This window comes from Lytechinus variegatus, chromosome 17, assembly GCF_018143015.1.
Source record: "Lytechinus variegatus isolate NC3 chromosome 17, Lvar_3.0, whole genome shotgun sequence".
NCBI lineage: Eukaryota > Metazoa > Echinodermata > Echinoidea > Temnopleuroida > Toxopneustidae > Lytechinus > Lytechinus variegatus.
In genome coordinates, this window is record NC_054756.1 from 11,213,687 (window position 1) to 11,227,517 (window position 13,831).

At 36.1% G+C, this 13,831-nt stretch overlaps 1 protein-coding gene across 1 annotated transcript; it reads left to right on the plus strand.

The window, feature by feature from the left end:
• The first annotated feature begins 1,176 nt into the window (after positions 1–1,176).
• Positions 1,177–10,343, plus strand: LOC121431105 (solute carrier organic anion transporter family member 2A1-like). Its single transcript, XM_041628603.1, has 11 exons — positions 1,177–1,575; positions 2,007–2,186; positions 2,707–2,921; positions 3,497–3,827; positions 4,177–4,341; positions 4,858–5,068; positions 5,514–5,655; positions 6,846–7,039; positions 7,531–7,595; positions 8,395–8,603; positions 9,185–10,343. The coding sequence occupies exons 1-11, from the start codon at positions 1,200–1,202 to the stop codon at positions 9,251–9,253; spliced, it is 2,157 nt and encodes a 718-aa protein (XP_041484537.1). The 5' UTR covers positions 1,177–1,199; the 3' UTR covers positions 9,254–10,343.
• The last annotated feature ends 3,488 nt before the right edge of the window (positions 10,344–13,831 follow it).

The window sequence follows — 13,831 nt, forward strand, 5'->3', positions numbered from 1 at the left end:
ATTATTTCTGGAAGATAAAATGTAATTCAATGAAATGATGTCAATAAATCAATGATGAATATGATTACCTTTTCCAGTGCAGCCACGTCTATGACCAACGAAACAATGACCAATATTGCAAAAAAAAATGCATCCTTCCTATACAAAAATATGGCATGCAAATCCAAGACATTTAGTTTATTGGTATCACAAATTCTTCCCTTCCACATTCTCGTTTACTGTCTCTTAAGCCAATTTTTAAAATAGAGAAATTGACTATTATCATTACAAATATTTCAGATACTACTTTGATGATATCGTTATTTTGAATGTATATTACCGTCCAAGAAAATTATTATTGATGTATTTTTTTTCATGATTTGTATACACATGTATTTGTACAGTACTATGTATAAGTATCATTGTAGTCATGTTTCCTTTTTTGTATGTAAAATCTCTGTAAAATTCAGCTCACGCTGCGAACAGTCTTGAAATAAAAATCCATTATTAGGCAAGTTTTGTAATGATAAAATGGTAATATGTCCATTTTTACTCATAACGGTCTGTTTTCTTTTTCAGACTGAGCCTGTTATTTTGTAGGAATTACTATGTTCCTTCCCATTCCTCCGCTTCTTACCTACTCCCCCTTTGCCCCCGCACCACTTTTTCTTCTACAGTTTCTCCCCTAAAAAAATGTCTCTTCTTGTATACATTCACATACTTCATCGTGGTTTCTTTAATGTAATTTTGTACATCTTGTTTTTTTTAATGTATTCAAACGCAGTTAAATGTTTCACTGTATTTTTTTAGAGACTCCAATCCCTCAAATGTGCTTTTGAGTAAATAAATAATAAACTTTCAAACTTTGAAACGTCGCCTTTTCACGTGTCACCTGACTTTTTATTTATACCTTGGTCACATTTGCTCTACGGCGGCCGTACGGCGAGTCTAAAGCAGCGTTTTATTAACTTAAATTCAAACCACCTATATGTAGTCGGTACAAAAAAAATGTTAAAATGGCTGTTTTCGACTCACCGTATGGCCGCCCTAGAGCAAATGTGACCAAGGTATTAAAACATCGTGCATTTTTTCACCACTCGAATCTAACTGTTACTATGACTACTGTATCATTGTTATTGCTTCTCATTTTCCTCCCCTTCACTATCATCCCATACTGTTGTTCTTATTCTTATCCAAGGTGAATTCCGGGCTAAGCAAACATGGAGCAGAGGTTCTACAACAACCCCATTGCGTTTTCTATCCTTCTCGGGACAACCTTCTTCATCTACGTCGGATGCATAGGTCCATACAGCACTGGCACCATCACGACCCTTCAACGGCAGTTTCTCTTCAAGAGCTCCGAAATTGGCGTCCTCATCTCCGTCAATGACATCGTCGCGATGGTGACGGTCACGCTGACGGCTTATTTTGGCGCCAGTCGTCACCGTCCACGCATTATGGGATGGTTCACGTTTTTATTCGCGGTGGGTTGTGTCGTCAGCACCATACCGCAGTGGGTTGAAGAGAGTGCGTTCCAGAATCTCACCGCCAACGCCAATTCAACCGGCAGAGGGGATTTCATGTGTGACGTCACCAGTGAGTTCTATCAATTTTTTCTTTATATATATATACCGAAAGTCCGAAACCCATTAATAAACCTGACATTGCTGCATGTACTGCCGAGGTTAAAAACGTGTTAGCATGGTTAAAGTAAATTTTGGCGATGTCTACTCGTTCTTTCCTTTAGAACGTATTGAAGAATATATAGACACTTGTCTCATATGTTGCTGGATGTTAAAACGTAATGCAAATTTTAATCGTTAAGTTGTGATCAGTTAGACATAACAACAACCATGACAACACGATACTTCAATGAGGGGGGGGGGGGTTATGAATGCAAGGTACGTTACCTTTTATTAGCTTCACTTTCAAAGCGAACCGTACCGTAAATGGGCAACTCCACCTTGCATCTTCATATTAACCAACGTAGTTTATTTCTTTCTCTCTTGGAACTCTTTTATTAACAGAGGTTCCAGAAGATACATGTTCAGAAAAGGAAAAAGAGGAGTCAGGAGCTCAGCACCTGAAAGCCCTTTGGTTGTACCTCGGTCAAGCATTGTTTGGACTAGCTTCTTCTGGATATCTATCTTTGGGAATTAGTTATCTTGATGATGGTGTCCCTAGAAATAAGGCTCCTTTATATTTTGGTATGTATCTATCTTTATTTGTATTAATAATATTCCACGCGGGGCCCCCTCCATTTCAAAATCGTGGACCAACAGCAACCGCTTACTAGAGATGGACAAACCATGCAAACGATAAACAATTCCTTTTGCAATGGATGATCGGTTAGGTGGGGGTCAAGATAGTAGCAAGTTTTCGCAATCGATTCGAGGACGGATTTTACAACACAGAAAGATGATTTAAAATGCCCGTCAAATCACAATGATCATCTGAGGGGCCTTTGTCGAAAATTATTGAACCGGGACATCTGACCGTCGTAAGATTTTGGGCCGACGAAAATTGCAATGACGTTTGCCCAGAGTCCAGAGGGACACTGCTGTATTGATTCACCGATTTTCGACAAAGACTGCTTTGTCATGAAGGGCTTTTGATAATAGATTCTCTAAGTTCCAGAAATAGTCTGTGTAGTGGTTGTGAATATTCCCTATGGTCTCGGTTGATAGTGTAATGTGGATAATTCATTTTCATCTTATTCTGTGTCAGCTGGCATTTTCATCGTTTCATCTTTGGGATCTTTCGTCGCGTTTGGTCTGAGTGCTTTCAGTCTGTCCCTGCATACGGATTTCTATAAGATCAACGTCGACGATCTCGGTTACGATGACAGAGATCCAAGGTGGATCGGAGCATGGTGGCTTGGCTATCTGGTCTATGCTGGGCTGTTTATTCTTCTCGCCTTACCATACTTCCTATTCCCTAAGGTTCGTTCATTAAAATTCGTTGTTAAAAAAAAAACGAACAGAAACATTATTAATTTGGCAATTTTTTTAAAACCTTTTTTGATTATTCGTTTTTTTTTTATTTAGTTTGACAATTGATTTAGTCAAGGGGGTGGGAACTCTTTATATTGACTAATGAAATCGTTACGAATTAAGTAAAGCAGAATCTGATAACCGTCCTTCAAGCTTCTGATGCGGGCTTTTGATTATGAAATTAGGTTTATTCGATTGTAAGAGTTTATATAATGCACTCAAGATAATATGAATAACATGTCTTACTAGGCTTTAACAGTTTGCAGACATGCAATGCATAATAAACATTCCATGTCATTCTTTACATTAATATCTAACATATTTATAAAGTCGAATAATTACTAGTTTAGTTAAGCGATAGCAATCTCATCACGCAGCCATTTTTTTCTTCTGTCGATCTCCTCAGTTTTGGAATTATTATGCGTACCCATGCAGTCCTCTACTTCCGAGGAATACAGAAAAAGTTGCATATGGATACACATGTTTATGTGTGATTATATTATTATGTGTCTTCTGATAAATAGAAGTGGCCGCTACAGTTGAAAGAGGATGAAATTGAGCTTGAAACAAAGCCTGAAACAAATAATCGTAAGAGCGTTTCTGCAGATCAGGAGTGCCAAACGACAATCAGTGGCGATGCAGACGAATTCGGGGTCGTTGTAAAAAATGGAGTCGAAGGACCGAGACCTCAGCTGAACGGCGTGTCAGAGAAGCAGAACGGTCATGATAAGCGGAATGGGATGGGCAACGGTTATAACAAGTTCGACAATGAAGTAGACGATGGTAATGATGAGAAACAGAGCACTGGAGACGACACAGAGAAGGGGAATCTCGTGAGTTTTTCTTCTGTTACAGGTGTGTTCCATTCTCTTTTATCTGTTTTTTCCAAGTTTGGATTAGCCCATCTTATTCATCTGTCCATGTCTTTCCTGATCAATATGAATGTTAGGTTTCGAAAACAAACACGTAAAATGCCATTTTTTCCCCCTTGACCTTTGACAACCCTTCCCAGTATCAAGTATTATCGATAAACATTATTTGGGATATATATTTCAATTACCAAAGTATTGTTATTGTCTTGATCATTATATCCTTCATCATCACCATCATTTAAAACAACTGCCATAAAATTGACTATTAGGGCACCATGCTAATCACTTTCGTTGTGTTACCATTATTTTGAATTCAAATGTATGTGATGCAGGCTACCTCTCGGCAATCCGACGCCTATTCTTGAACTTCACGTTCATGGCTCTTATAATGGGATCAACCTGCTCTTCCGCAAACCTCAGCGGTTACTACACGTTCATTGGTCGCTATCTTCAGACTGCATATGACGTCACCCCTGCAGATGTGTCCATTATATTATGTAAGTTGTCTTACTAACCACTTTGACTTCTGAATTCTGTAATTCCCACAGACCTTGTACAGAGACAAACCGGTTTACGTACGCAACAGTTTAAGATAAGGTCATGTTTATGAAAACCCTATGAAGCTCATTTCGAAGGTTTCCCGTGTATTTGAGAGAATGGAGACGACCTAATTACCACATTTATACAGCACAGTGTTTATGTTTAGAAACTGAAAAAATTTGTTTCATAATGTTTTCATTATCGGTTTTTTTTTAGAAAAATAATATTTTGCTTTGAGATTCTTTTTCATCGACATTACTCAGATAAGTACACTAAATGTCATTTTTAATCAACTATTATCATGATTATTATAACTTCGTAAGTTAATTACAAACGAAAATAAATAAATTGAATTTTACAGCTTCATCTTAATCTATTAAATAATGGTGAATCAAAAGATTTTACACCTCTAATGAAATAAAATGTTGACAATTACCCTGTTCTTGTTTCATTTTAACTGTTCATGATTTCAGCTGCCGTGTCCACCCCAACCTCAGTCCTTGGCATAATGTTTTCTAGTGTCCTAATCAATAGAATGAATTTGAAGTTAAGAGGTCTACTGAATTTGGCCGCAATATGCAAGGGTATCGCAGTAGCCTTCGTCTTGGGAAATTTTGCCGTTTTCTGCGGGAAGGCTCTGATAGCTGGTGTGACAACACCCTACCCTGGTAGCAATGAAATAAGGTAAGACCTTGGTGAATTCAAAAATTCACTATAAAATCAAAGAAGCAAATCGTATAGGAAGACCGAAATGCGCGATTAGTTGTGATTAAGTCATATCCAGTTGAAGCGATAGGATTATGTCTTGACGAGGATTGACATTTGTCTACATCAAAATAATTGTTCCGTATAGTTCAATTCTTAAATGCTGCTTTCGGTAAAAGAAATAAAAAATGAATAAAAAAATACCACAAAGTTAACTTCTGCATGGGTAAAATTACCACGGTGTTTTCTATGGTGTATATATCAATTAACATTGAAGATCAGAATAAAGAGGAAAATCTTCGGATATACACTTAGGGGTAAACATTATTATGTCACACTCTGCAAACTCGGCCTCATGGACCATCGGCCGCGTTGATCCTCAGGAAGCATCTAGACCTGAAAGCATTCCCTTATTTCATTGTAGCTTGGAAGCGGCTCCTACTTGTATGGCTAATTGTGAGTGCGAGAAAGGCGTTTATACTCCAGTTTGTGGATCTGACGGTCTTACCTACGTCACACCTTGTCACGCTGGTTGTACCGGGATTCGTGAGAATGATCATGGAGAGGTGAGCCAATTGCTAGTCTTGGGATAATTTCTATTTATAGTGCTTTTCAAATGAAAGTAGACATTTAGTAGGCATGTATAATAATAGCTGGATTTATATGGCGCTTTTTTGCCAGAAGATACAAATCACAGATATTACTTCCTCTGCTTTAACTCGAGCTACAGTGCACCTTTATCAGTGGCGCCCAGTTTATTGGCAAGCTTATCCTATCGGTACTAATTCACCTCACCTGGGTAGAGTGTTGATACTTTATTGTTAGAGGTAATTATGCCCAGGACAAAATTTCTCTTGAGACACATAAACTCAACAACAACACACCCACCCACATCCACACAAACACACCTCACGCACACCCACAATATTTTAACATTTTTTCATAACATTCAAGGAAAAATAATGTGAGTGCCAATTGCTGTAATCAGAACACGTACCACATGCAGCCTTTTTGTTCACTTGTCCTTAAAACTCCTCGTGGTCTTGTGTAGGTTCTTATGTGCTACAGAAAATTGGACGAAATCACTGCATGCGATGTAAGGTGTTATTTCAATGCACCCAAGACAAATAACAATAATAATAAGGATGAATAAATAAAGTACACGATTTGATATATGCCAGATGAAGACTTTAGCGTCCTGGACACTCTGCAGACAGAATCTGATGGAGTATTATAAAATCAAGCATATCTATGATTACTGGCATTGCTTTGAAATCAAACAGGTGTTCGCGTAATCTTTTAAATTTGGTTTCCAGATTAATGTAGTGTGTGGCATATAAGGAAGTGTCCCACTGAGGCGAACGGATGAATCAAGAACAAAGAATTGCCAAGTACCCTTCATAAAAAGAACAACCAAGAAGTCTTTGTCGAAAATTGGTGAATCAGAACACCCGTTTCGTCCTTGAATCTTGACAAACAACATATTTGCTATTTTTCGTCAGCTCCGAAACTTTGGACGAAACTACTATTCTGGTTCACCAATTTTCGAAAAAGAATTTCCAGCTTTTTTTTTCTTTCTTTCTTTCTTTCTTTCGTTCTTTCCTTCATTTTTTGGAGGGGGGAGGGGGAGCGGGGTCATTTGACAAGCATTTTTCATTACATATACTGTCATCCGTACATCTTGGAGTAAAAACTCCTTTGTTGTAGCTCTAACCGGTAGATTTTCTTTACAAGTCCAACCTCTTTCGTACATCAGACGGTCTACACTAACTGCACCTGTGTGTCACCTACCTCTACCGCAAGCCCGCTTTTTGAAGGACCCTTGACCGCCGTGAAGAACCAATGCCCAAGATTCTGTCGTGTCAAGATCATCGTTTTTATCGTCCTGTATTGCGTCTCATCGTTTGCCCAGTCCTCGATGGGAAACTCTGTAGTAAACTCAAAATTAAGGTACAAATCCTGCCTATTCTCTTGTCATAACGTTTTATTTCATCGTTTTTCATACAATTATTTTTACACATGACTTCCGAATTAGCAAATAATGATGATATGATAATTCCAAAATGGTATCAGAGTATTATTTTCAAACATTTTTGCAACATCAAGGCAACATTACACGTTACATAATTCCTCATGTAACATTTTTTTTTTCATAACGTTGGATGTGAAACTGTTCTATCTTTTTTTGTATTTTGTAAAGGCATTTTCAACTTTATTATTTTACAATATTGTAATAATGCTTCCAAAAAGGCGAAAACATATTGATAACTCTGAGAGGAGTTTGATTAGCTACCAGATTAGCTCTTTGCATTTAGAGACGTGTTTTTCATACAGATATGTGGCACCTGTGGCGGTCATGTATATTGTGTTCTTATTACATTTTTTTGATTTATTGCTCTTCATTCTCTCTAAAAAATATCAATCTCCTTTCAATTCTTAAGGGTCGTGGAGAACCGGGACAAGGCCTTAGCTCTGGCTCTTGGAAGCTTCTTTAATAAAGTTCTGGGTGAGAGATTTATCTTTCATGATAGATCTACAGTTAAAGTAATCTGCATAAGTTGCTTGTTTTTTTTTAGTGTTATAGCCAGAGTTATATAGGCGATCGAATTCAGAAAGGAAAGCAAACCTAGTAGAATGATCACAGAGAAAGCTAGTTTGGAATAAGTTCAATTCAATTCAATTTCAATTTATTTCATTCAAAATTAAAAACAATTACAAGGTAAAAATACATATACAATAAAATAGAATGTGGAGACAGCTAGGAAGAACATTGAAGTCTTATAAAATGCTGCCACCAATAATACAAACAATTAAAACCAAGTATTATACAAACAAATGAAAAGAGAGCATATTTCAAATGAATAACAAAATGATACATATAAAATGAATTAAGCAGTTTACAAAACCTAACAAACCCTAAACAGACATAACAAAAGAGTTTAGCCGATATCAGGAATACGATGTTAACATGGAGATAAATGTCGTGAACTCGGCGCGACATAATTCCAGAAGCCACATCCTTCATTTCATAATTGTTTAGTTAAACACAGTAAATAACAGTATAATAAATCTTTTGCAAATGGACTACAGGCCATGACCCCGTCACATAAAAGTTACTATTATGGTAACTTTGCCATCCAATGGTAACTACCATGGTAACGATGCTCACAGCCAATCAAAATCAAGCATTATATGAAAGATACAACTGGATAACAGAATTGTAATAGCAATCAACTTTTATGCAACGGGGCTTATCATGTCCTTCAGGATAGTAACATATTGTTGTTCTGAATATTGCTAAACAGCCTACATCCCTGCTCCTATCTATTACGGCCTGGCAATACAGTCAACATGTGCAATGTTCCAGGAATCCTGCGGAGAGACTGGCAATTGTCTCATCTATGATACAGATCGATTCTCGACCAATTTCTGGGGGTTATTCTGTGGCTTGGGTGTTGCCACCGTGTTTTGTTACGCAGTTGCATCTTTCTCCCTTCGTCGAAACGCAAAAGGGGTAAGACTTTACAATACGTTTCCGCTTGCTATGAAAAGATATATACACATTCAAAGTTTAGGGCAGCAAGATTATCGCCAATAAGGTTCTAGATGGATTAACTAAATTTTCGATTTGATACCAATTTTCATTGTTTTTTGCAAAGATTGAAGGATTGATAAAATATTGGACTTTTAACGTAAATTCCGCTCTGACAAAACTAGAGCCGTTACGCCCTCTCTTCTTTTTTTAGTGTGATTTATTCTTTGTGAAAATTTGAAACTGTACATTGAATGTGAATTATCACCCTTTCTAATGGAAGGATTTTAATTTTAATGAGCACACTTTGAACAACAGATGTATAGATTACAAAGACTTTGTCCTGGATATTGTTCATACACGCACATGCATTCTGCGCAAGATAAATAATTCACCAACATATTGGTTATAAAAAAATCAACAAAATAAGCAAAAATGTGAGAGACCAATTAACGTTTTAATATAGATATTTTGTTTGTAAAGTATACCTACCAATACCAACTTTTTAATTTGGTCTTCCATTTTTTGTATTTATTCATTAAAAAATAATATCATTCTTTCAGGAATATTACGCCCTCCAGCTGCACTTCTTTGGGTCAAAGTCCAGAAATGAGAATGAAGAAAAGGAGTAATCATTAAGAGGAATGATCCCAACGACATGCATCTACAATTTTATCCTATGGCGTTCGGCTGGGATAAATAATTGGGAACAGGCGTCATTCAAATTACACCACATTGGCCCGTATTCTGAAGTCCGGTTTAGCTTAAACCATGGTCTAAGTCTGGTTTAAGTTTGGTCTAAACTATGGGAAGCTATGAGTATTACCTAATTCATTGATTATCAATTGATTAACTACTAATTTTTAAACTTCAATGCTCAATACTATAATGCTTACTTAGGTTTAATGGTGAAGCATTATATTGTAAGTATCATTTTAAGAATTCTATTACGATTTGAATGCCAAGGCGATTTCGTTCTGACAATGGTAAAGTCTCATTTCCCCTACGGGGCAGCTGGGCGCTGCGGAACCGAAGGGGGGGGGGTGGTGTACGCTATAGGGGCCCTTTTTTAATAAGCGCACTCTAAAGATGAAATGGTGAATCAAGAGTTGAAAGGTTGGAAGAGTTGGAAGAGTGGCAACCTTCATTGAATGTTGCATTTTCCTCTTTAAATGAATCGACCAACACTAAATTGTTTGATTCAGCTGAAGGCCTGTGCAAGGTTGGATATAACGTTTGTTAAAAATTGTCACTCTAACCTTTTAATCATTGATTAAACGTGTCAACTAATATTGCAATTTAACTTGGTTCATGATGAATATGATAATGACATTATGATTGGATTATGGTAATTACTTTGTTAAATCTATATAGAATTTCGGCGTTTTTAGATCTCGATATTTATGAATGTGGTGTATATCTGTTAAGTGGTGCATATTGATATTTTATTCCTCGGATTCTTTTTTCAAATGAGTTTTTATCGGTAAAATCAATTGTCACATTAAAGAACAGTAATACTTCATCAAGTTCATGCGTATGGGGAACATATCGATTATGCATCGTTATCACTGATGGAATTAAGAGAACATTTTTGCAATAATGATAATTCTATTCCTTTTAAAACACACATTAAGTATGTATCTTATTTTGTATTAAAATTATATAGTTTTCATGAGTGAATTTGTTCAAAGTGATTCACAAATAAATATATCCGTATCGATGTCGAAATAAGAGAGTTATTACTGATTTTTCATTTCGAGTGATGATTAACTCCAATGTGTAATCTCCGTGAAAGATGTGGACTAAAATACAGTGCGTCCCACAAAAAAACGAAACTGAGATTTATCGATGATTTATCATAACTTAATCACAAATAAAATAGACAAATGACCTACCATTGTAAGGCTTAGAATCTTCCCTTTCATCCTAAATTATTTAGATTATTTCTCATTCATGCATGAGTGAGTAAAACACTTTTAAGTGGGATACAAAAAAGTCACCTGGCGGGCTGTATCTGGGTCTCAAAGAGAAACCAAGCCTGTGATGACAATAGAAGTAGGTTCTGGGCTTTATAAGAACTCACAAAACTCCTCCTAAGTTTAGGTTTAATGATGTAGATATTTCAAATCCTGGAGATATTGCAGATGCTTTCAGTTCTTATTTTAGTTCTGTATTCAGTCATCAATGTACTCTACCTGATGATCCCCTTACTTGTGATTTGCACATTCCTGTTTTTTTCACATTTCTCTGTGTCTTCTTCACAGACTCACTCGACAGTCCCTTTTGTTGACGATCAAATAAAAGAGCAGATATTGAAGTTTTTAGGCATGTGGTTTTCTTTTTAAAAATTCAGATACCCACCAAACACCCCAAATGAGTTTTTGGTATCCCTGTTTCAAATTGTTTTTGCTCACTCATGCGTGAATGAGGAATAATCTAAGCAATTTTAGATGAATGAGGAATTGTAAGCTTTACATTGTTAGGTCATTTGTCTATTGTATTTGTGGTTAAGTTATGATGAATCATCGCTAAATCTCGGTTTCGTTTTTTTGTGTTACGCATTATATATCGGATAAATGGCGCCCCCCATCTTCTACCGAAAAAAAACGATTTTTTTTTTGTTGAAATTATCGAAGTTTTACCACAGTAATTATTGTAACACGTATAGGCCTATGAAATATTTTTTTTGCAATCAATTTCTTCAGTACGCGTCCACCACTATGACCTATATCGAGCAATGCCCGTGCATAAATAATCAGTGTTTTTTTTTTATCTAATCTTATAATCGTAATGTGATTGATATATATTTTTTTATGATACAAATTTTGCTCAAATCAAATTCACCTGTTAGATTCCAGCTAGAAAAATGATTGAAAGGGGAATCAATCCCAGATAATATATAAAAACAGAAGAATTAAAGAAGTTGTTATTAGTGGAAAAGGGGAATTCGGACAATTAGATATTTGAAAGTGTGAACAATATCGGTCAAACAAGAAGAAAATTATGAATTTTATGGAGAATTAAAATTGGTCGCATTGGTGATGTCATAGTGACGTAAGGCAATGATTACTCGTTTATGTACATGTCCTATGAAAAAGGTGTCCTTACATCTTGTCATACCAAGTTGCCAATTTGAAGTAATATGGTCTTAGGGATCTCACTTTTAAAATAGCCATAACTTTCTTTGTGCTTATCCAATTTCTTTCAAACCATTTCACCATTCTGTTTAATCTCTTCCTCTTTTACACAACATTTTATAACCAAGGCTGGATTCCCCTTTAATATCATACGTTCCAGCCCTCATCCAAACTGTATTTACGAAGAAATATAACGCCCAAATTCATGTAGTTGTATTGTCGACCTTGAGTCTACAGACCCCTGTAAGCAAATACAATCAAATACATAGTTTGAGTCGTAATATACATGTATATGACAGCAATAATTGAGTATTGCCAAGGTCAAATACCACCCGTTCAATCACTATCTAATAATCCCTTGTTATAGAAAGAGGAGTGGGGCAATAAGAACATGAAAAACATGATCGAAACGGTTCCTTTACACATTAAGGCGCCATGGGTAGAAGGAATGCGCAGTCATTCGCTATTGACAATGGTGCAAAGTCATTTCATATGTAATTAGGCCTCAAATATTACTATTGTTTTAGATTTGGATGCAGAGCATTAGCTATCGTCACCCAACTCTCTGAATCCTATTCCTTTCGGTGAGTAATATCTTATTTCATCTACTTAATAATTTTAGTTCGGATCACCTTAAAAAGGAAAATAATTGAAACTGCATCATAACCTTTCAATTCTGACGCGTATTATTTTTTCCTTATCGTATTATTTAAGTGGAAAAACTCTTCCCGAAAATTACATTAGTATAAGGTGTTGGTTAAACAACTAAAATCTATCTATTATTTTGGTATCCCACCCAAGTGCAGGTCAATGTTCCTATTAATTACTAGATTATAATTAAGCTAGATCCCCAAACGGTAATAATACGAAGGATATAAATTTAAAAAAAAATGTGTTTTATCGAGTATTATATAATATATACCGATTTAGTTCGAACGGGTGCCGTATCAAAATAAAATACCTGGATTTTAATGTTTTGTTTGTAAATCCCTTCACGAACCTGGCATGAGCTGAAAATATCAGGATATGATCCCTGTGGGTAGCTTTCTAATATTACATAGAAATTTGTTGTACCATTATACACTGAGTAAAATTTGTACCCAGTATTAGGCACAAAGGGAACATGCATGTTAGCTGGGTATTTTTTTACCCCATATTGGGCAATTTCAACTCAACATTGCGTAAAATTTACAAAATATCTTTTCACCCAACCAACATACATGTTCCCGTTTTACCCAATATTGGATAAAACTTTTTAAAAAGTGCATATCAAGATGTACCAAACCAAACACTGTCTTGTAATCTTTGGGAATGTAATAAACGAAATGAAAATGAAAAATTGCGAAGAAACCCCAAATTTCACTTCTTTCTGCCGATGACACTATTCATGCTATTGTAGCTCTTAATGCTTTGTTCGATTAATGCCAATTGTAGTCATATTATCGTTAATACTGCAAAAAATGAGAAGTAATAATAATTATTTTCGTGGTCTAGTGGTTCTGACTCTCGCCTTTCAACCAGAGGATCGTGGGTTCTAATCCTAGCCGTGGTGTGTTTTCCTTCAGCAAGAAATTTATCCACACTGTGCTGCACTCGACCCAGGTCCTCAAAAAGCTGTGCGCACCAGAATCGGTAGACTAGCTAAGCCGGGGTAAATAGGAGCGCTTTGAGCACCTGGAAAGGTGGATATCTGCGCTATACCAATCCTATATTATTATTTTATTATTATTTTGCCCATGGGAAAGTTTCTCCTACGTTTTTTTTGATCTGACGAAATAATTGTTTGTGACGATTATGTTTACAGGAACAACTTTCAATTATGATAAAAAGTTATAAATAAACAGGTATGTCAAGCTAGAAGAACGTTATATTCCCAAAATCCTACACCTTCTCATCCCGAAAGACGTAAGACTAGAGCTATTTGAGCATTTGGTAATGCCTCTCCTCCTAATACGATAATGAAATGTGGGGTTTTGAAGATCTTGCTCAGATTGAAGCTTTGTTTTGTAGATAATGTATGGATCTACTTGATCCAGCACATAAAAGAACTCCAAATAGCACACTTGCTCCAAC

What these genes read in the sequence shown, in the direction of transcription:
- LOC121431105 (XM_041628603.1), top strand. Translation starts at nt 1,200, where the DNA reads ATGGAGCAGAGGTTCTACAACAACCCCATTGCGTTTTCTATCCTTCTC. An exon ending in GAGTTTTTCTTCTGTTACAG is followed by an intron (nt 3,828 to 4,176) that starts GTGTGTTCCATT and finishes TATGTGATGCAG; the next exon opens with GCTACCTCTCGGCAATCCGA. An exon ending in TTCGTCGAAACGCAAAAGGG is followed by an intron (nt 8,604 to 9,184) that starts GTAAGACTTTAC and finishes TCATTCTTTCAG; the next exon opens with GAATATTACGCCCTCCAGCT.